Source organism: Curcuma longa, chromosome 3 (assembly GCF_044706935.1).
Source record: "Curcuma longa cultivar G26 ecotype Majalengka, Jawa Barat chromosome 3, ITB_CL_G26_1.1, whole genome shotgun sequence".
Lineage (NCBI taxonomy): Eukaryota > Viridiplantae > Streptophyta > Magnoliopsida > Zingiberales > Zingiberaceae > Curcuma > Curcuma longa.
The window spans coordinates 4,637,465-4,660,477 of record NC_133863.1 but is presented as its reverse complement, the minus strand read 5'-3'; the positions used below and the strand labels follow the sequence as shown (position 1 = coordinate 4,660,477).

General features: G+C 45.0%; 2 protein-coding genes and 1 pseudogene across 2 annotated transcripts; 2 read left to right on the top strand and 1 right to left on the bottom strand.

The window, feature by feature from the left end:
• The first annotated feature begins 623 nt into the window (after positions 1-623).
• Positions 624-2,030, top strand: LOC141823102 (uncharacterized). The gene has a single exon (XM_074710374.1). It carries the CDS (start codon positions 624-626, stop codon positions 2,028-2,030), a length of 1,407 nt encoding a protein of 468 aa, XP_074566475.1.
• Positions 2,031-14,294: 12,264 nt separating this feature from the next.
• Positions 14,295-17,750, top strand: LOC141822763 (protein trichome birefringence-like 28; annotated as a pseudogene).
• A 2,895-nt stretch (positions 17,751-20,645) lies between these two features.
• On the bottom strand, positions 20,646-23,009 carry LOC141823097 (pyruvate decarboxylase 1-like). Its single transcript, XM_074710370.1, has 6 exons — positions 22,488-23,009; positions 22,213-22,376; positions 21,467-22,117; positions 21,249-21,369; positions 20,944-21,132; positions 20,646-20,831 (listed from the first exon to the last, which is right to left on the bottom strand). The coding sequence occupies exons 1-6, from the start codon at positions 23,007-23,009 to the stop codon at positions 20,646-20,648; spliced, it is 1,833 nt and encodes a 610-aa protein (XP_074566471.1).
• Positions 23,010-23,013: the final 4 nt, after the last annotated feature.

The following is a 23,013-nucleotide window of genomic DNA, read 5'->3' as shown; positions in this document are numbered from 1 at the left end:
ATCTTCTGTCCCTTTCACTGATCGAATAGACCGGATGTCAAGGAGAAGAAGCCGGGGAGCTGCTCGCTCAACTGATCCGTCCTAGGCAGCATAACTAGTAAGCGTAGTCAGCTGCACTAGTAAGAGCAGATCATGTCACCCTCTGTAGTCGTCTCGCTCCACAGTCAAATTCCTTGCTCCTTTTCCCCCTCTCCTTGGCAGACCAAGATGCATTCCGCTCTATGGTGCCTGAGTCCATTGGCATCGGCAAACGACAGCTATGACTAGCATGAATTGACCTGGAGCCGCGCGACATCATCAGTATAGCCCTTCTTTCTTTTCTCCATCTTTATCGGGAGGACCAGGTAGCAATAGCAGTAGGTTAGGGCCTTAGAAGGGACCGGGACTCGACATCTCTTATTACTGATCTTCGACTTCGCTTAATGTATGAGTCGGCCCTTACTATAGTAGGCTTTCCTTGAAGTCGCTCTGCTTAACGGTGTTCTCTGATCCCAGCTCTCTTGCTTGCTTGATCTAGTTGCTTTACTATGAGTCGGCTTTCTTAGAACTCTTTCGGGGATTGCATAAGAAGGTGAGCGAGGGCCCTTACTATAATTCAAAGTAAATTTTCACACCTTCAGAAGATGTACTTACCTTGGATCTCTGAGATTCCTATGTATAAGGGAATATCTTGGAGGCCGACATGGAAGTCATTACCTAACGATGACCGTAGGTTCTGGAAAGATCCGAAACCCGAACCAAACGTATTTTCATCACTGAAATACGAGTTGGCGGCGTTCGCTGGTTCAGCGAGGTTATTTGATCGTAAGAAGATGGCTTGGCATCCTGGTGCATTGTGGTCATGGAGGACTTTATATCCTTTAGACTATAGTTATAACACTATGGCTGTCCGTGAGGATCTATGCTTTTTCCATAATAGGGTAAAGCCTGTCTTGGAAGGGTTCTTTAAGCACTTAAGTGCCCTAGGTCCTCATCCCGGTCGTTTGACCTGTACCCTTTCTGGAGCTGGCAAAAGGCGTCTGTTTGCTATAGGAAACTATGTGCGACAGCGTTTATTGCACCCTGTACATAGCTGGGCTATGCGAGTGTTATCTCGTATTCCCAATGATGGTACTTTCAATCAAGAAGGCCCCATCCACCGTCTTAGCAGGTTTTGCCCTACTGATGTTCTGTCTTTCGACCTTTCATCTGCGACGGATAGGTGGCCTGTCTTAGTCCTTACGGAGATCTTCGGATGCTTCTTTGGGCAAGAGACAGCGCTATGTGTTGTTAATGGGACCTTGTGGTGTAATGTATTTCATATTCATCGCCCTCTATTAAGAAAAGCGAGGTTTGTTTACTTTGCCGCTGGGCAACCTTTGGGCTATTACGGCTCTTGGGCCCTCTTCAGTCTCTCACACCATTTCATGGTGTGGCTGGCTGCGTGGTATGTTTACCCTAGGAGAACGGCACCATTTCGAAAGTATGCTCTTCTCGGCGACGACATAGTGATCGCTGACAGAGCTGTGGCCGAAAGGTACAAAGCTCTGCTAGATACAATGGATGTCTCTATATCTGAGTCTAAGTCAATTGACTCTAAGACAGGGGCTCTTGAGTTTGCTAAACAGTTCTGGGTAGATCGAGTTCAAGTTAACTTGACTCCAGTATCTGCGAAAGCGATTCTGGCATCTTCGTCACTTATAGGGCTGTGTCAGTTGGCTGAAAAGTACAACCTCTCTATGAGGTGTCTTGTAAGGCTAGCTGGTGCTGGCTATCGAGTCCGTGGTCGCATGCTCTCTACTCGTCTTTCGAGGCGATGGAAACGGCTGCGTGTTGTAGCGGATAGGTCCCTTTCGTACTATCGGTTACCTTTGGATTTGTGGTTTGGACGGGGCAACCCCATGAACCCTTATCTAAAGGGGATCATAATCGATAGAGTGAGAGCGAAGTACAAACCCAAGCAATTGGTTTTGATACCAAGCAATCATTTATGGTATGTAGGCGAGGAAGATCTACTTGACTTGAGCGGACCATTCATCGCGAATGGATGAAAGAATGGCTAATCTGGCTTAAGTGGTATTGTGAAATTGCGCTTGCGCCCAATCCCAGTCTTGAAGAGCTATTTAATCCTCCTATGATCTCGCACACATGGAAACGCAATACTAAAGATCAGAATTCAATAAAGTATGGTTTCTTATGGCGTTGTTGGGATCTAGGGGATGAATGGATTCTTGGGACTGTACCCCCGTGTTTGACAGAGGGGAGAACAGGTAAATCTTGTGAAGTAAGTTCTGACTTCTGTGGGAGTACAGTTGTCCAAACTGTATCTCCTTAAGGATAATCAGACTATAAGTATTTAAGCGCACCTGATAAAATCATTCTTCTGTTTATGTCATGTGTTAAGCATTAAGCATCAACTTAAATTCCCTTATCTCTGATCTCCCTGACGCAGAGTTAACTTTAGAGCTTGAATTCCTGATCTTAGGCCCCGGAGCACTGACTTAAGTACTTCGCGGGCCCATTCCGGACCACTCATGGCGTTGCTCTATTGTAGGAGCTTTCTCGATCAAATGGAATGAAAGAACGTCGTCTTCTCATGAAATATTTAATTCAGATATTCGATCTATTCTTATACCATGTAATTCAGATTAAGATCGACCGGTATCTTTAGATAGCTCGTAGCTCGAAATTACACCTTGTTCCCCTCTCGTTCGGGACCCGATAGTGGAATAGTTCGAGTTGCATGTGTTAAGCATATAGTAGATACTTCTCTTTTATCTTCAATTTCACTCCTTCCTGTACTCAAGAGCTTTCAATAAAGGATCTTAGGCAACCGGAGACCGGCGAAGAGAAAGAAAAAGAGTGAGAGAAGCGAACATATTACATTTTAAGCAATCTGCCCCGAAACAAAAAACACAAAACAAAGAACAAACAAAAAGAGTTAATGAAAATATAGAATTTTTTCTTTAGAAAAAAAATTTTCAATTTCTAATGAGACAAAATGACTTTCATTTAAGTAGTATATTAGTATATTATAATCGGAAAGTGCTCCCCAAAATGACTTTCTTTACTTCCCTGCCTTAAGGCTTAGGTAGAATAGGAAGCAAAGAACTCTAACTTAGAACTAATTCTTCTCCATCCCTATCTGCTAGTAATGTTTCTCTTTACTTTGCTTTTCAATTAGGAGATTCTCTAGTAGCATCTTACAATTCGATAGTGACTTACAATTCCACTCTATATTCAATAGCAGTAGCGGAGGAATTGACTGTTCTTTGCCTTGATTGGCTAGTTTCATCTGTAGATTCTTAGTCCAATCCTGAGACTGATGAGGGAATGCTTTCACCTGTAGTTGAATTGTAAGCTACTAATTCCTTGATATCAGACTAGTATGACTATTAGAGAGAAAGCTAACTCTGTAAGCCTCTTGTTCGTGCTTGCCCTTTATGAGTCCGGGACTAAAGAATAGCCTGGAGCAGGGAAAAAACACAAAGATCAAACTCTCGACTTTCACTCTCGAAATTCAAATCAGTCGTTCAAGTTGAAAAACCCGTGTTTTTTCGCCTCCAGATCAGAAACTAGGATTAACGACTCTAGATCTGCCTAACAGAATTCTTTAAAGTGAAAGTAGAGCAAGTAGGAGAACTTGAGAAAGGTGCGGCAAAGCAAAAGCCTATAACCTAGAATGATTATTATCCTACTATAGTGTAGTGTGTGTGAAAGCCTTAAAATAGTGTGTGTGAAAGCGAAAGGAGAGGGCCGAGTGCATATAGAACGAATAGATCTTTCCCAATATATAGTAAGGGTTGAATAGAGAAATTGCATAGCAGAGGAACTTATATTATAGTAAGGCGGCCCTTACTATATATTGGCGATCGGATTAGTCGTAAATAGCCCCAAAGGCTATTTATCTCCTCTGCGTAGCAGAGGTACTTATATTATATACAGGCGGATTAGAACTTAATTATAGTAAGTAGGGCCTTTGGGGCTATTTATCTCCTCTGCGTAATTTACTAGATTTTTGGGGAGATAAATAGCCCCAAAGGCTATTGTAGACTAATCCGCCTTACTATAATATAAGTTCCTCAATTGTATATATTAGGGCCCTGTATATATATTGGGGAGATAAATAGCCCCTTTGGGGCTATTTACGACTAATCCGAATCTCCTCAATGCACTTAAACCCGTACGGTCTCCTTTACCCCACTTACTAAAGGGGAGGCAAGAGTAATACACTAGAGCTATTGGTCGCGCCGGGCATACATATAATAAACCTAGAACTCAGTCGGAAGGGCATCTGCTTCCTCTGTTCCTATATTTGAACCCGTTGGGTGAGCTACAATAAGGTGTTGAGCCTCTCCTGAAGCAGCACCAGCTTATTCAAGTTTTCAGTCCCGTACTCTAACCCGAGATGAAGAACTCAGTTAATTCACAGCAGCTGTTGGAGATCGAGTTAATTCTTAATCTTTCCCAAACTCTCCTGCTCCCGCGTATCCCGAAAGTCAAAGTAGTTCATTCCTCTCCTTATCAGTCGAGCTATCATTAGAGACTATCTCCCTAATATTGAAATTACGGTATTGCGATCCCGAAGAGAACTTAATATATAGTGGGGTACACCCCGTATATATATTAAGTTCGTAATACTATATTTGCTGCAAGAATTGACTATATTTGCCCATACTATAATAAATTCCTGCAAAAGTAGTAGTTCCTAAAATAAATATAAATTCCGCTTGAGGAATTGTAAGACGAGTGCTCAACCCCCTTCTCCGTTGATTAAAACGCGGTAGGCTGGGCTCAAAAGGCTAAGAGGAAGTAGTTCAGAGGCAGGCGTCAGTTAAAAGCGAACGGGAAGTTCTGTGAGGGCGAAAGCAAGCAGTAGTGAGAAAGGCGAGATGCATAAGGATGACATCCACTCCACTCTACAGGTCAATATCCGCGAACTAGAAGGAAGGCGGACAGTTCTAGGAAGGTGCAGAGCGGAAAAAGATAGAGAGTGCTTGCGAATGTGTACCGAGGGAGGGCAAGCTACTCAAATTCAATGATAGATCTCAATTTACGGGAAGGTCGAAAGCGACTTCTCAATCAAAATATAAAATGACCGCACGCTACCCAACTCTTCTACTGTCTCAGCTCTATCGGAGAAGTCTGCTGTTCGGGAACTTAACTCTCGTCTCGCTTTATCATAAATCTTTGGTCCTAGCAATGCACACACCATTTCTCATAAGGTTTTGAGTCGTGCCGGCAAGGGTCTAATGAGTCTTTCTCTTGAAGCTGCCCCACGGAGTCAGTCTGATAACTAGTTCTTGTGCGCCCCGTCTCTATCCTTGACCTATTCCTAGCTCAGGATCGCTAGCTCACTAAAGATCTTCTGCCCTGGGAGGAGTCTCCCGGCTCCTTTGAGTGAATGGGAAAGACACACGACTAAGTACCATGGGCTCAACTGTATGGATGGCACGAATGCATAGCACAAATACATCTATTACTTGATTAGATGGTGTGACAAGTACCATGTTGTATTCAAGAGCTGAGAGGGAGAGCATTATCTCATCAGATATAAGAGAGCATGAAGTCGACCCATTTTCGGTTGCTACTAAAAAGATCAAGTGAGAAAGACTTCCCCGTACCCCAGCATTTATCTTCATTCCTCCCGCCCGCGCGAAGAACTCCAAGAACGAAATGCAGATGCCACTCATCTCTTTCTGATCTAGAGTTCTGTGCATCATCCTTTGAATCTTCCTTTCTTTCCAAGTCCAATCCATTCTCTGGACATATTATCTCAGTAGCTCAGTGGTAGAGCGGTCGGCTCTGACTGGTCGTAGGAAAGAATCCTATATAGAGTCGAAAAGGAAGGGAAAGGGGGAGAGTGCAAGAGGGGAGAGAAGGAAGCAGTTACGACAAGGTCCAGGTCTTTTCACGTACCAGTCGAGGAGCATCCTTCCATCTGTTACCGAGGAGAGCGACTTTGACATCTGCAATCGCTGGGAAAGAGGATCTTGGGAGTCCGTAGCATGCGATGGTTTGATTGATTCCTAGAGGGGGACTGATGTGATTCCTAGAGGAGAGCTAAAGTGAGGCCCGGCTAGGAAGTTTATCGGTCAAAGAGATAGATTCGGTTGAGAGAGCAAGAGTTCTTCGTCGGTGAGGGTCTCAGCTCCCGTAGTTGTGATCCGAAAGCACCAAATTAGGTAGAGGGAGAGTGACGCGATCCCGAGGAGAGAGCAAGAGCCAGAGAATCGTGATACTGGTCCCACACTGAGGTATCTAAGGTGCAGGCGTGGGGAATCTACCTTCATCGTGCCTGCCAATCATTCTGTGTGCTTCTCACCCATTGGATTTAGACTGACAACTGTGAATCGAACCACTTGCATTTAAAGCCCGGTTTGACAAGAAGAGGTGCGAAGCGGATATGCCTAAAAAGGTGTCCCTGGTGCGGCAGAGGAAGGAGATCTCGGATCCCAGTCAGAGGACAAGGAGCGAGCGACAGCGACGCCAACGGAAGGGAAGGAGTCATTCTATTAATATAGCTTAATAGCTTAGAGGAACGAGGGATACCGACGTCTCGCCCTTCATTTAGTAAGTTTAAGGAGAGGAATGAGTCTCGTCGTTGAAGCAGTCTTTGCTTTGTTCCATTCAAATCTTTTCTTTTGTCAATCATGTTCCTCTTGTCAACTAAACTATGAGTCGTCAACTATGATCAAAGGAGTCGAGTGAGAGCCCTACCTTTCATTGATTTAGTAGCGGCGAGTGAGAGCCCACGGCAGACTGATCTTGCCCTTGTGAGTGAATCCGAGCGGTAGGAGCGAACGCAGTGACGCCCCGTGACGAGTGCGATCAGGCCTAGCCTCCGAGGAATCCCTTTGAAGTTCCCTAAACTCATGCCTTGGATGAAAGAGAAGATCGAAAGAAAAGAGGAGAGGACTCGGCTTCGTCCCAGGCTGAGCTGAACTAAGGCAAGTAGAGGCGCCTGCAAAAGTAGTAGTTCCTAAAATAAATATAAATTCCGGAGAGTTCTTTCTTTGCCAGCGGTTCGGGGAGCACCAAGAGGAGGAGGGGCGAACAGCAGTGACGCGGCTAAGGATGGAGGACAAGGTGAATTGACTGGAGAGGAGAAAGCATCTCGCAAGGGCTGAGTTCAAGTGATGAAAAGCCCTCTCTACCGCTCTAGGCATGGTCACTGTCTTTCTATATATAGTGTCATTTGCCTGACCCAGGGACTGACTGACTGAACCCTCTTCCTGACGAGCCAGACGAAACCGAAGACAGAGCCTGATTAAGTTGAGCGCTTCCCGAGCGAAGAGCGACCCCTACCCTATTCATAAGAGAGCTCGGGTGAAAGGCGACCACTAGGGAAGGGAGGACAAGAATAGTAGTCCAATATATTAGTGATGACGGGAGCAGTGCGACCAAGAGCTACAAGGTCTCTTCTATGGCTATTCAAAGCAGTCGAATATAACAGTCAAAGCATTTTCTTCAATTTGATTGTTCGGGGATGAGAGGAAGGTGCCCGCCTTTTAATCTTCGGACCGCCAAGATGAACTAAGAATCTTCAGTGAGCCGTGAAGAAGAGATCTCTGGCTCTACGAGACTTTAGCCGATTCATTACTTGAATTATAGATATAGATAGGAAGGAGCGCGGGCGGAAGAGAGCCTAGCCATTACTTGTTCAGTTGATTCAGAGAACTGATCTTGTCTATTTCTTGACAATTAAGAACCCAGGTGACTCTTTGTTCGTCAAAGAATGTGAATTGAGGAACGGTAGAGGAAAGCCAGCCGCATCGGTGAGAAGGCTAAGGAATGCTATGCGATCACCGAATGCTTTATAGGAAAGACGACTCGGAAAACCGATTCATTGCCGACCATTAGACGCAGCCGAGCTCCTATCCGATAATTATAATTATAGGCTTTTGCAAAGATTTCGCTTTGCTCAACTTTGCCACTCTAGGGCCAATCAATAGTCATATTTTCCTCAATTGTTCAAATGTAGCCACTGTTGTCTCTTTTCGGGTAGTCAGTCAAAGGGCTTCGTTGAGCGAAATCTTTGCAACTAAAAGGGAGCGCCTTCCTGCCTTCCTTCCCTGGCAGCAGGACCGGGGTGAGCGAGTGAAAGAGTAGTGGCGCTCGTAGAAGCACTCTTCAAATCAATCATTCTTGTCCTATCTATATGGCAAACCAGTTCTGCTCTGCAGGTAGGTTCTTTTTGCTCAAAATTCGATCTCATATAGCGACAGAAGTAGTTCCTCTCTGAGATGGTGTGCTTTTTTGCACAAATGCTATCTCCTTATGGGCCCAAACCAGTGTCGCAGAGCAAAGACCAATAGGGACCAGTGAGGAGTGAATGGGGAGCTCTCTGAAAGAATAGATCGGCAAAGGCTAATCCCAACTCAACTCCTGCCCGCCTATGAATCTTCCTCGGAATGGCCTACTCCTATCAATGGCGGGGTTAGTTAGGCTCCGACTCAAAAGAGAAGGCAGTCCCGTCCAATCGGGCTAGTCTGGCTCGGACCAAGAGGGTGAGAGTCTCAGTTGAAAGAAAAGAAGTGGAGCGCGCAATCATCTTTCATATCAAAGGTTCGAATCCCATAAGTCCCGTAACTAATCCCATAAGTCCGGGTCGGTCGGTACCATAGTACCTTCCTTACCTATACTCTTTGTAGATCCTCATAGGACCTTCACTCACCTATGCAAGACAGGAGCGAGCCCGGACCTTCACTCTTTTCTTTGTCCAATCAAGGGCCTCACTATGAAGAGTCCAATCGCACCTCACTTACAGAAGAAAGAAGATAAGACAGGTGCTAACCACACTCTTACCTAGAGTAGAGCCAAGGTGCGTAGCAGTGCTTCTTAGTCCTAACTTCTTAGAAGAAAAGAATGAAAAGTTGATTCCGATTGCGTACTATACTTAGAGAAAGAAGAACACGCGGATCGGACCTCACTTCCATAAGAAGCAGGTGCGGAGCAGCAGTGATCATCCTCTCAAGTCAGTGGGAGTAGGTCGGCAGCATGAAGATCAGTGAACGGGAGCTCTGAGCGACCTCGGAGGGTTCAATTAGCAACTGAAGTTATCCGACCGCAATTTACTATATTTTAGGGCATCAAAACCAGTCTCACTCGGAGAGGAGTCGGCCACTTTTCGAGTCCCATATAGGTGCGAAACCAGTCCCGCAGAGAAAAGGAGTCTAAATTGGTAGAAAAAGTTATCTCAGTAGACTGTAAAATAACTACTTTTCTTCTGGTAGCTTTAATTTAACTATATATAATATAGTAGAACCCACATATTTTAACTTATATTTCGGTAACGTATCAGTAGGGCTCGACCAGCGAGTGAACCAAGGCAAGGTGGAAGGGAAGGAGCCAAGTGGAGAGTGCTTGACTTGAAGACCAGTTGTTCGTGAACCAAAGTGGAAGGAGCCTACCTTGGAACTACTATAGCGCGGATTCTTTCTTTGTGCTCAAGCCGACCAGCTCCTGATCTGAGGAAGGGCCCGCCTCTGTCCTGTGCTACTGGGAACTTCTTTCATTGGTCTCTTATTATTATTATTTGATCTGAGAACATGGAGCACTGCAATGTCAGCACTGGGATTCGAGCACTGCAATGTCAGCACTGGGATTCTTGCTAAAGGGAAAGAGGGACACTCGCTGCTTTGCTGGCTGGCTTGGCGAAGATAGGTGGGATAGATCGCTACTATCTACAATCAGAATAGAATAGAGAAGAGGAGCTAAGAGGCCTAAGAGAGGCAGGCGGTCCCACGTAGCGCTTGCTTCCTTCCACATGATTGCAGAGATCGCGCGTAGCTTTACTCTGCCCCACTACGCGGTGTTCTATTATAGTCTAGCTCTGACTCATGCGGTTCAATAATCAGTCCCAGGCTACGTTCCCTTGAATCAGCTCATTCGTAGTGTGGAAAGAACTGAACAAGAGAGAAGAGGGAGACCAGCAGAAGCAGCCCACTTTGCCGACCATGTTCCCAGGCTACGATCTACCAGACATCGGCAGAGGGCAACAGTTGAGCGGCAGAGTTGAGCGACAGCGAAATCTCTGCAATCCATCTGAAGCAAATAACCCAGGCTGAGTCTCCGGGACAGGCTAGCTTGAGTGGAACGAGCCCACCTGTAGAGTAGTTGAAGTTACGCTCGCCCACGTAGCAAGTTCCACTATAGAGCCGATCTTGATTGCCTGCTTGCAGAAGAGCCAGTGCTTGCTTGCTGAGAGCCAGCCCGTGAGTGAGATATAGGACTGGAGGAAGCCGAAGCGAAGGCAGACAGCACACCGCCTAATCCGAGCTAGACTAATTTCAGTGAGCCGTGAAGAGGAGCTTCCTTTCCCCCGTCTACACTCTACATGATGAGGTCAGTCTTGATGAGGTCAGTTCTCTATCTCTTGTTCATGGAACTCGCTGCCGAACCTTAACTTTCTTTAGCCGATTCATTACTTTAATTATAGTAATAGTAGGACGCATGTAGCTTCCTCACTCAATAGGAGTCAAGTCCCACTACCTATTACTATAATTTAGGTAGGGAGGGCAAATCCCACCAAGCTCAACTCACGAGAAGGGATCCCAATCCCAGGCTACGGGAGGAGGAACTTACTTGATTTTAGGCGTCGGAAGCTCTCGTTGACGAATCAAAGTCAAAGTTCATTGGCACGGGAAAGATTCAACAATGAAATTCAAGGAATGCGGCTCAATTAGGGTTCCTGCCCTAACCAATCAACTGAAGAATGGGAGAAGCAAGTGTCTTCTTCTCATCCTCTCATTTCCCTGCCCTAACCAATCAACTTCAGTACGGTCGGTCTTATCCTGACCTATCTGATCTTCCGTGCTTAGTTATCCTAACCTATCTAATCTTACGCACTTAGAAAGCACCACACGTCCGCATGGCAGAGCTAGCTGACAAGAGGAATGAATGTGAAAGCCATGACTCACCGAATTTACTTGATTTTAGGGTGATAGCTACTTTCTGAACAGGCCATAGCTTTCCTCCGCTGCGCACCTTTCTTTGCTCGCGAGAAAGATCTGCTTAAGTGCCTCCGCCAGACGAGCCTTCGTAGGCGCTGCCTCGTCCTCCGGTGAGTTTAGGTCTTGCTGAGAGTCGATCTTTCCGTGCCTATGCCAATGAGTCGCCTCCCCGCGTCTAGCGTACTCGAGCTACTATCATCTTGCTTAAGAAGATCCATGGTGGTCGGCTCACCTATGTGTTTGCAAAGATTTCGCTATCGCTCAACTTTGCCGTTCGCTCCTCGCATAGACATTGCTTGGCAGGACTCTTTCCCACGACCTCCATTTCTGATTCATTGGTCGATCTGCCTGGGAAGGAAGACGCTGCCCTACTCTTATGATTTGCGAGAACTCTTTGGTCGATCTGCCTGGGAAGGAAGGGTGATCGCTGCCTCGCTTCCCGACTCGAAGGTCCTATAAGAAAGCGACTCTTAGGAGGACCTAGACCGCTCCGTGGGATTGCATAGATCGACTGCGGGATAGAAGGGCGGGAGATGATAAAGCATGCCTCTACCTCCGCTATAATTCTAAAGCATGCCTCTACCTCTGCCTATACCATAAGAGCGAGCATGCCATTCTATGGTAGTTCTCTTTCCTAAGCGAGAGGGACGACCACAAAAATCTAGTAAAGGAGATAAATAGCCCCTTTGGCCCTACTTACTATAATTAAGTTCTAATCCGCCTGTATATAATATAAGTTCCTCTGCTACCCCTGTATATAATATTGGGCAGAGAAATAGCCAAAGGGGCTATTTACGACTAATCCGAATTTACCTAAAAGATCCCTAAAATCAATATAAATTGTTCGACTTTTGAGTTTGACTCAAGGGTTAATTACAAATAGTTGCGCTCAACAGTTGCTAGTATTACTGATCTTGAGTCTAGTGGCGCTGAGTTACTGTAGATAGGCCCTCTAATATAATAATAAGTTCCCAGATGGAGTTACTGGTGCTAACTAAAGGAAAGACGGCAGCTCTTGCAGTTCCTGTAGATAGATAGGGCTGACCCCGATGGAGTTACTGGTACTACTGGTGCTGCTGTTGGGGCGGATGGTACAGTACGTGCCTAAAGTAGAAGAATCTGGTGAGGCTGGGGCAGGTGCTTACGTAGCTTCCTTAGTTGCTAAATAAAGTAGAGGCAGCTTTTGGGCATAAAGGAGATCCTGCTTTTGTAGCTGTTGCAGTTGGGGATAAAGGAGATTAGAGAAAAGGAGAATCCTCCGTTGCTGCTTCAAACTCTGGTGACGCAAAAGGTCCTCCTAAAGTAGAACCCTTTGGGGCTGCAAAAGGTAGGGATGGTAGTGATGGCCGTCGAGTTGCGCTTCCAACGAGCCCGGGATGGTGGCCGGCGGTGACCGGACGGCGAAGAACGACGGCGATGAACGGCGGGAGGTCGGCGGTCGCGTAGGGGAGTCGCGATTTTCTGTCGCGCGGGATATCATATATATATATATATATATATATATATATATATATATATATATATATATATATATATATATATATAATACCTTTTTCTTGCTATTGCCACGTTAAAGGATAAAGTTCATTTTTAAATTTTTTTAAGTGGTTCTATTGCCACGGTTAAGGATAAATGTCTCTTTCTTCAGTTAATCCTTTTGCCACGTTAAATGCTCCTGTTGATTGACACGTTAAAGGTTCCGTTCTTCAGCTAAGCTTCGATGCAGGATATGAAACAGCAATTTCGGATCTTGGATAAGCCTCATACTCCTATAAAAGGGAACTGTGCGAAGCTGTGTAATGCATGGTTCTTCATCTAAGCTTCAACAGAATTCTCACGCTCAAAGATCTTGTGCTGCTACTTCCGTGTCTCCCTGCTGTAGTCGAGGCTCTAACTCTACTTCGTTCGACCGCTGTCGGAAGACTGATCCCAACATCCGAGTTGCTTCAGATATTCTATCTGTGTTGGGTAACGAACTGTTTATTAATTTATTCGTACTTAATTATTAGGGAGTGTGGGGGTGTCACACTTCCTACCTTGTATCGGATCACTCAACCGGGGGTTTCACCGGTTGAGGATTTTAGTGGATTGCCCAACGTAAAGGTTCAAGGAACCTGGGCCTTCGAGTAGGAGTCGCCGAAGGCTCCGAACGAAGTAAAATCGCTGTGTTCTCCTGTATTCATTTCTCGCTTCGTATGTCTTATTTTCCGCTGCACACTTTTCAAAGCATAAAGTTTCTAACTCTAGTTTTTAAACGAACGAAAATTTTAAAAAGCACGTGATTCACCCTCCCTCTCACGTGCACTCGATCCTACAAATAGGAGCTTCTCCTTTTGGGTAAAGCTCAAAAATAAAATCATGAGAGACTTTTTTATTTTATAATTTCAAGATCTTTTCCATTTATTTTCAATATGGGACTTTGATTGTATTTTAACAATCTACTCCTCGAACAAAGGACCACTGGGAGTTCCTTCTTAACCGTTAATAAGAACTTTTTCTTTTGAGTAAAGTCCAAAAATAAAATCATGAAGGTGTGGATTTAAAATGGATAATATCGTATTATTATGGAAATATATATGGATTACATCGAAATTAATACACTTAGTATGGCTTGTAGCACTACGAAGGCGATCGAGTGGGACTCGCAGTGGGCAAAGAATCTCGATCCCTCGGGCAAAGCTGCCCTCGGAGTCCATGTTTCGGCCTAGATGGAAGTGAAGAAGGCCCCAGAGCTGACTATAAGTTCCTAGACATCAAGAAAAACACAAACTACTACTGCAATCCAGGTGTTTGAGTGATTGATTGATTGACATGGTAGATACTGAAGTTTGATTCCATTTAGAAAATTGTGAACTGGTGGGTTGTTCGCCTAATCTTCTCCAAGAAACAGGTCCTTAGCTAGTACACATCCTTTGAATAAGAGGGGGACAATGAATTACACGAGTATGACATGATTCCTACCCTCGCTCCGAAAAGGGGACCTCGCCCATTAATGCTGACTAATGTTTTAACTAGACGGACTAAAATTTATTAAGATAAAGTAGTAGAATTTTACTATTAATTTTAATTATAATTTTTAATTTATTTTTTCATATATAATCATGATCATCTGAAATTAATCGAATATTTTTAAGATATAATTGAGTTGATTATTAAGAGATAGATTTATTACAATAGATAAAAATTAAATATTATGAAATTAAAATAATTTTTTTTTATAATAATCATGTAGCCGTTTGGTTGGCGGCTTTCGCTGAAGGAAACACAACAATAATTGAGAGCCAATTCAACACGTCACACCTAACCAAAGAAAGCTAACAATTACCAAACTTGGCCACATTTCTCCGATGTTTCCTTCTGTTACGCAGTCTTAATTCCGTGTGTTGTTCTGCTTCGTCTTCTTTTTCTCTTCCATCGAGATTTGGTTACTCGTCGATCGAGCTCTCATCGGCGTCTTTCCTCATGAGATGCGCTCGCCTCGCCGGAGGACGTCCGTTCTCGGCCCCAAATCGCTCTCCATGAAGCACCACCAGCCGCGCAAGAGTGGCAGGAACCGCCCCTTCTTCGCCTTCCTCTTCAGCGTCTTCCTCCTCCTCGTCTTCGTCTACAGCGACGATATCGTCGAGTCCGTCGCCGAATTTTTCCTGGCCGGTCGCGGAGACTCGGCGCGGCAGCAGGCTCTCATCGCGAAGCCCAGGCACGAAAGCCATGTCAACGGCCGCATCGATAGCCTTGAGGGGGAGCTCGATGACGAGGAGGAACATGAGACGGTGAGTGAGGAAGAGAAGGAGACGGTGACAGTGGACGTGCCCCGATCGGTCCAGCCGCCTCGGTCGACTCCCCCCCAGGTTCTCCAAGGGGGGAGGGGACAGAGCAAGGCGGAGGCGAAGCCCCAGAGAGTGGTGCTGAACGTGCCGGAGACCTGCGACCTGTTCGACGGCGATTGGGTGTACGACGATGTGGCGTACCCGATCTACAAGGAGGATGAGTGCGGGTTTATGACCGAACAGGTCACGTGCATGCGGAACGGCCGCCGCGACGACACCTACCAGAAGTGGCGGTGGCAGCCCCGTGCTTGCGACTTGCCGAGGTAGACTCCGTTGATGAATGACTCGTTCAAATTTCAATTACTAATCTCTAATCGAACAAGACGCCCGGGTTTCGCGATTAAAGAAGAATACTGTTTGAATCTCCCTAGGTTTGATGCGAAGGTGTTCATGGAGAGGCTTCGGGGGAAGCGCCTCATGTTTGTCGGGGACTCCTTGAACAGGAACCAATGGGAGTCCATGGTGTGCTTGGTCCAATCCATCATCCCATCGAACAAGAAGTCTCTCACAAAAATTGGATCGCTCAACATATTCAGAGCAGAGGTAGGGGCACAAGTTTGCAGCAGGAATGCATTCTTATGGTTTGGGTGGGACTGTGGACCAGGTGTTTGATGGAATTTTGCCTTGTAGGAATACAATGCTTCAGTGGAGTTCTACTGGGCGCCATTCCTGGTGGAATCGAACGCCGATGACCCAACAATTCACAGTATCCCTGACCGAATCATCACCAACTCCATAGAAAAGCATGGAAAGCAGTGGAAGGGAGTGGATTACTTGGTCTTTAACACCTACATCTGGTGGATGAACACGCCCAAGATGAAAGTCTTGTGAGTAATTCTTTTCCAACAACGATACCATCTATGAGAATGAACTACTGCTGTTAGGATGCGTGTTATATATGTCGACTGATGATATCTGTTTAATTCCATGTCTACAGGAGGAGAAAGTTTGGCCGAGGATCAACAAACCACACAAACGTCGAGAGGACTGCGGCTTACAGGAGAGTCCTCAAGATATGGGCAAGATGGGTGCACAGGAATTTGAATCCCAAGAAGACAATGGTTTTCTTCATGAGCTTATCCCCCAATCACATGAGGTATTCTTTATTTCTCTGCCACTGTCCTTAATTCCAAAGTTTAATAAACTTGTCCTTAGTGTTGCTCTAGTTTGAGATTTTGATTTTTCATCCTTTTTTTTTGTTGCTTTCAAATGCTTGAGATGACACTCCACCGGTGGGTCTGCTGTAGACACCGTTAATTAGCCTCCTCCTTTGACATTGACTGAATTCAGAACTAAAACCATTTAGTAGATCCCTAATGACTTTGAAGTATGGCACTGTATTTGTAAGTTAGCCTACATGTTGGACAGAGAATTGAGAAATCAATTATTGGAACCTGAGTGCAAAGCCAGATCATGTTTTTCTTAGGCTTTTTGTCTCTGGTAGCTTAGTGTGAATACCAGCTGCTTCAGGCAGCAATTCAACCTCTTCTACTTCCAGATTTCTTCTAAAAATAGATATATTTTTTTTCTCTTCCAGATATTTCCACCAACAACATTGATCATTTCAAGATAGATTTCAATGAAATTGATTATATAAAATAGTCATGCCGTATGTTGATTTGCTTAGTTCATTCTGTACGAACTTTAAAAAATCAGTTTCAGAATAAGTTTGCATGGTCAAAATTTTTATTTTTCGTGCTAGAGATCTCAAAATGACTTCTTTAGGTTGAGGCTTCTGAGCCTATAAACTTTTTATCATGCTAGTTAATTTCAAATGAGAGATCCCCGAAAGATGGAAGGTTCTGAAAATCAAGCTTGGGACGTGAATTTGCCAGAAGCTTGAAAAAGAGTGACATCAATATTGAGGCACGATTGCCAAAATGCTTCCACCTTCCTCGTGGCCAGGCCATATTTTGCAAACAAGATTCTCCTTCTCATAGTTATATATTCAAATTGGCTGTACAAACTTTCCTTTGTCCACTTCCCATGTTTGTTGAGATCATTAAACCATCCGACACACAATTTATGTGGATTTACAATTTGGCTGTACAATTTTATGTGGATTTAATTTACAATTAATAAACACACACATGCAGGAGCTTGGACTGGGACAATCCGGGGGGATCAAGTGCGCGCTGGAGACGCTGCCGGTGACGAACCTGTCGCACCCGCTGGAGATCGGCACCGACTGGCGGCTGTTCGCGATCGAGGAGAGCGTCCTCCGTTCCATGCGCTTCCCCGTCTCCTTCATCAAGATCACCGCGCTGTCGGAGTTCCGCAAGGACGCCCACACCTCCGTCCACACCCTCCGCCAGGGGAAGCTGCTGACTCCGAAGCAGCAGGCCGACCCCGCCACCTTCGCCGACTGCCTCCACTGGTGCCTCCCCGGCCTCCCCGACACCTGGAACGAGTTCCTCTACGCCCGCATCGCCTCACGACCATGGCCAAACATACATGCACGCACCTCATGATCTATGATTCTTCATTAATTTAACCTTCATTTTTTCCCCCTCTCTTTCACATTCGATTCGTATCATTATTGTTACTGAATATATAAAATATCACGTTTATGTTGAGTGGAATTAGGTGATCTTGTCCTTGTCCTTGTCGTGGAGTTAAGTAGGGCGTCAGGAGTTGCATGTGGTGGGGCTGAAGCTGCTCTGAGGTTTATGTTTGGTGTAGTGGGCATGCGTAGTAGGTTCGGATGCACATGCAAATAATTGAGCTGCTCTCAGAGTTATGTTTGCTAAAAGTACGAGAAAAAAAAAAAGCAAGGACGAGGATGTAAATTGGAAAGTGAAGATGAACATAAGTTTTAAAATTTTTCAGATGTAATATACAGATTTTAATTCTCGTTGCATAAGGAATTAATCACCTTTTAGCCCCGGGAGCTACTTTACATTACATTGATTATGTATATTGTATCTTTAGATTTTTTTTTTGAAGGTTGTGGTAATTAAACGTTTGGCAGTGATTTACCAGTTGTTTAGTTTATGTTTTTTAAATCCTTGTTCATTTCTTGTTTAATGTAAAAGGATTGTAGCTCTGGTACATAGTTTGGTCATTCAATGATGGTTTTTGCTTTCCAATGAAGAATTCTATTATTTCTTGTGTATTAAAGGTCAGTGAATCCGAAACATGGTGGACTGACGAATATTCTCTATTTTCAAATTTTCCTCTTTTTTTTCAGCGAACCGAATGAATAGGTGGGGGCACTGAGAGCTCTTTTACTTTGGTAGCATAGGTGAAACTATCACCTTGACGTCCTTCCAAAGCGGCCTCATATCCTTTTGAAAGAGGATAAATTACAGAGGATTTTACTCAACAACAATAAGGTTTATAGGAGTGAGGCAACTAGTGGGGCATTTTTTATCTGCTGAAAATCAACCCTACCAGAGGGGGCATGATGTGGTGAATGAGAAGTTGTGAGTTCTCATGAGATTCAACCTTTGGTTGTTACATCAGAAATATCATGCTCTCACCGTCTACACTACACCCTAAAGGCAACTAAGAACTCTTTTATTAAAAAAATATTGATCTGCCACCTCAGCAACCTCCTAAAGCCGTCCCCACGGGGTATGAAGAGGAAGGTAAATTCAGATATACAGATAGGAGGCGCATGATGAAATGAATGGTAGATCGTGAATTCCCGTGAGATTCACCTCACTAGCTGTTGCATCAAAAATATCATATGTCCACCATCTGCGCTATGCCTTGGGGAGCTACTGAGAGCTCTTTTATTTCTTCAGCAAAAAGTAAATCTGCCACTCCAACAACCCCACACGGTCAGCCTTACGACCATATGTGATAAGGTAGATTGAGAAACTGCAGTTGGCTACGACGGAAAAGGACATTGCCTCAACTACGTCGAGATTCGATCTTTACCCACTTCAGCAACTCAACTATGCCCCAGGGGCTACTGAGAGCTCTTTTGTGATTCTATGGGTGGCAATGCAGGATCGTTCTTAGTTGGTCAAGTGATTTATTTGGTTGATTCTGTTAACGAATGAAATCTCAATCTACTAACTAACTATGAGGATGCATCCTTTCGTGGTCAAGTTCTTAAAGGGACTATGGCAGTGTATATCACCGAAGTAGATGATAACATGTTTGTGATACCCTTAGATGTTCTAGATTGCATGTGTGCTATATTGATGTATTCAACGAGTATATTGTTTTGGCCAATAGACTTAGATAATCTTAAAAAAATTCATCCCAATAGGGATAGATCATTGTAATTGTTAGTCTTCAACAAGAAATTTCTAACTCACATTGACTACGCCTTTGTTCTAGATTTGCACACATTGCTTTAAAAAAAAGCCCTTGGGATAACAATGCATATGGCTAATTAAGGTGTTCGGACATTTGTTAGGAATTTTGGATTTAAGACTCAACTACAACGTACTACCGGAGAAATTTCTCTCCAATAAATAGCGGGTCAAAGAAAGCGAATTATTTGAATAGACCACAATAAATGCTTCTCAATTTATCCTTATGGTTCGTAGAAAATTTTCATACGATCAGATCGATCGTTCTTCAAATTAGTCAACATACATACACCAACTTAATAAAAAACAAAGGCCCACCATTAGAGATTATTTAATAAAATGCAACTGCAATAAAATATATATGAGCTAATTCATAAATTTTGGTTCGGGCTCTTAATATAATCAATCGTGTAAAGAAATACTTCACAATAAAATTCAACAAACGTTTCCATGAAATATTTAATAAAGTGGAATTTTTCAATTTCACAATCTTAAGAGCGTGTCCACATATTATAGAATTATAGTTAAGTATGCTTGATTATCAGATTATTTAGGTTATTTCATTTTGTCATAATTTTAATATATATATATATGCACACACAAATATAAATAAATAAAAATTCACGGGAAGAACTGGCTATTCATTTGAATTACGTACTGGTATTTTTTCCTGTCCTATAGTTTGTTAATTATTTGTACAGTGTAGGTGGCCAGTCTGTAGAGATGGGACCCAGTTGCTATGAAATAGTTATTTGGTAGGGTAGAGGTAGGGGTGTAACTACACCGAACAATAAGAGGATCAGCTGGATTCCTTTTTTTCTAAATTTGAGTTCTATTTCATTCAAATTTTAATTTATAAATTTAAATTATATATATATATAATATAAAATTAAATATTATATTTGGTAGGTTGTTGCCATGTGACCTAGAGGTCACGGGTTCAAATCCTGGAAACAGCCACTTGCCAAAGGCAAGATAAGGCTGCGTACAATGGATCCTTTCCCCGGACCCCGCATGACGGAAGCTTCGTGCACCGGACTGCCCTTTTTATAAAATTAAATAATTAGCGAACGACTTAAACTCAATTCAAAAATAACATATTTAAAAATTAAAAAAAACTTATTTTAGTTTAACTTGTTAACGTATAATATTTATAATTCATATAATATTAATTATATATATAAAGATAAACAAGTTTCTTAATAAATATGAACTATAAGTCACTTAATGAATACGTTCGTAAATTCAAATTCGGTTGGATAATATTTTCAAATTCGAAATCAAAATCAAACTTGATTTGTTAACTTCATCAAATGAATTCCAATGAACTGTTTTTTGAATGAGATCCGAATAAACTAGTTTAAACCCAACTAGGCAAAGGTAATCAGCCAAAAAAATTGTATATCTAGTGGGGGTCAAGAACATCAGACAAGGCCAAGGCCATTATAAATATATAGTGTGAAGCACAGGCGAAGAGCTCATACTTGGACATAGTTTGTACCCTGAACCAAAAGCCCCTAAATCAACAAGTACAAGAAAATTTCATGAGGAACGTACACAGAGCAGACACTCTGAGCGCTTTATTAAGATTATTAATTATATATTAGCATGCAACGTTACTGAAGATCTATATATTGGGAATTTGGTGGCCTGCTGTTGGCGGAGGCAACCCTGGAGCCCCACTCGAGCAGCTCTTTGCTGGTGTCGTCCTTGTGCACGATGATCTCTATGAAGCACAGGCAGTCCTGCTTCTCCCCCATCGCCGCCGCGATCGCTTCCTTCAACTCCTCCTCGTAACGCACCTGCATGCACTCGCAGAGCAGAGCTGCAGGTCAGTGTTATTGTCGACGTTACGTTGCTCATCTTAATTAATTAATTAAATTTGCAGCTGTAGCAGCTACCTAGCGAGTTCACCTTGGTGGTCCAACACTTGCCGTCGCCGTTGTGGATGGCGTCGACCAGGGCAGCATAGTCCCAGTTCTTGATGACATTGTACGGGCCGTCGTGGATCTCCACTTCGATCGTGTAGCCTCCGTTGTTGATGAGGAAGATGATGCTGTTCTGCCCGCACCTCAGCATCGTCGACACATCCTGCGCCGTCATCTGCAAGTTCCATGTAATTAACTTGTGACTATTCATTAGCAACTAGTAATGTGTCCTTTTTTTGGACAAGCAGTCCGAGGGCTGAAATAAGATTATCTCTTTCTTTTGGGAAGTACCTGAAAGCTTCCGTCGCCGATGCAGGCGATGACACGCTTCGTCCCCTTGGCGGCCTGAGCGTAGCCCAGAGTTGCACCGACCGACCAACCGATGGATGCGTATTGCATCTGGAACTCGTACCTAGTCAAGAATCAATATATGTTTAGATTCTTATCAGAAACTGTGTGTAATTGGTAAGGATTTGGATTGAGCATGAGTTTGATTAATTTAATCATACCCGCAGCCTTCCGGGAGGTTCATCTTTTGGCAGTTAAACCAGGAGTCGCCGGCTTCGGCGATGACGACGGTCTCGCCGGAGAGCATCTTTTGTATGTGCTGGAACAGCACGTTCACCCGCAGAGGCTCCTTTGGCGCGCACTGTAACGGTTTAGCGTCCGCGACGAAGATACGTCGGTAGTTCTCGTAGGCGGTGGTGTTCTTCTTGAGCCGCTTGGCGAGCATCCGGAGGAAGTCCTTCATGAGCACGCAGCCGAAGGCAGGACCGTTGGCCACCACCACGCGCTCCGGTTGCACCACGATGGCCTTCTCCTTCTTGAGAAGCATCGAGTAGCCCACGGAGGTCAAGTCGTCGAAGATTGGGCCGACGAGCATGTATGCGTCGGCGGACTCCACGATCTCGGCGCAGAAGGCCGTGCTGACGGGGCCCCAGTAGGTGCCGATGAACCGCTGGTGGTGCTCCGGCACCAGCCCCTTCGCCGACGGCATCACGGCGATTGGGTAGCCGCACGTGTCCGCCAACTCCATGAAGGCGTTCCCGGCCTTCGCGACGCGGATATTGGGCCCGCCGACAATCACCGGTTTCACCGCCTTGTTCAGGAACTCCGCCGTCGCCTCCACCGCCGCCGCCAGACCCATCTGGTTGCTCAACCTGCCGTCCATAGAACAAAACATTACACGCTGAACTTATGCCGAAGAGATGGTGGGCAATGCTCTGCGTCTGTAATTAACAAGATGTTTACTTACTTGGGGGCGATAGAAAAGGGGACGGGCTCGCGGCTAAATGTGGGATGAGGAACAGCGGCGAGGTTGCAACTGATGCTGATATACACGGGCTTGCTCTCCTTGAGCGCGGTGGAGATGGCGGTGTCGATGAGTTCGTGAGCGTCCTCGAGGTTGTTCACCACCGCCTGTAGTCCGAACACATTGGAGTGGCCACAAGATTTCAATTTGATCAGCCTCGAGAAGAGCTAAAGATTCAATCTTTCAAAAAAAGAACAGGTAAAGATTCAGATTATTACCTGGTAGCAAGTGACGGTCTGGAAGCAGCGGAGTTCCTGCGAGAAATCGGGGAGGCCGATGGTGTGGTGGAGAATGCGGTTGGTGCCGTAGTCGTTGGAATTGGGGCCTCCGACGATGCAGATTACTGGGAGGTTGTCGCTGTAGGCGCCGGCAATGGCGTTGATCGCGCTGAGGCCGCCTACGGTGAAAGTGACTACGCACGCTCCGACACCTCGAGCGCGAGCGTAGCCGTCGGCGGCGTACCCGGCGTTGAGCTCGTTGCAGCAGCCGACGAGGCGGAGGTCGGGTTCGGCGATGAGGTGGTCAAGGAGGGTGAGGTTGAAGTCGCCGGGGACGGCGAACACGTCGTGGACACCCACCTGCACGAGGCGACGCGCGAGGTGGCGGCCTAAATTGGCCTCCGGCTCCGCCAGCGGAGCCGAGGGCGCGATGTGATCGCAGCGCGCCGCCGGAGGGCTGCCCAACACGCTGTTCGCTGTCGGCTCCGCCGCCGCGTCGACAGACCCAATCTTAGCATCCATCGCC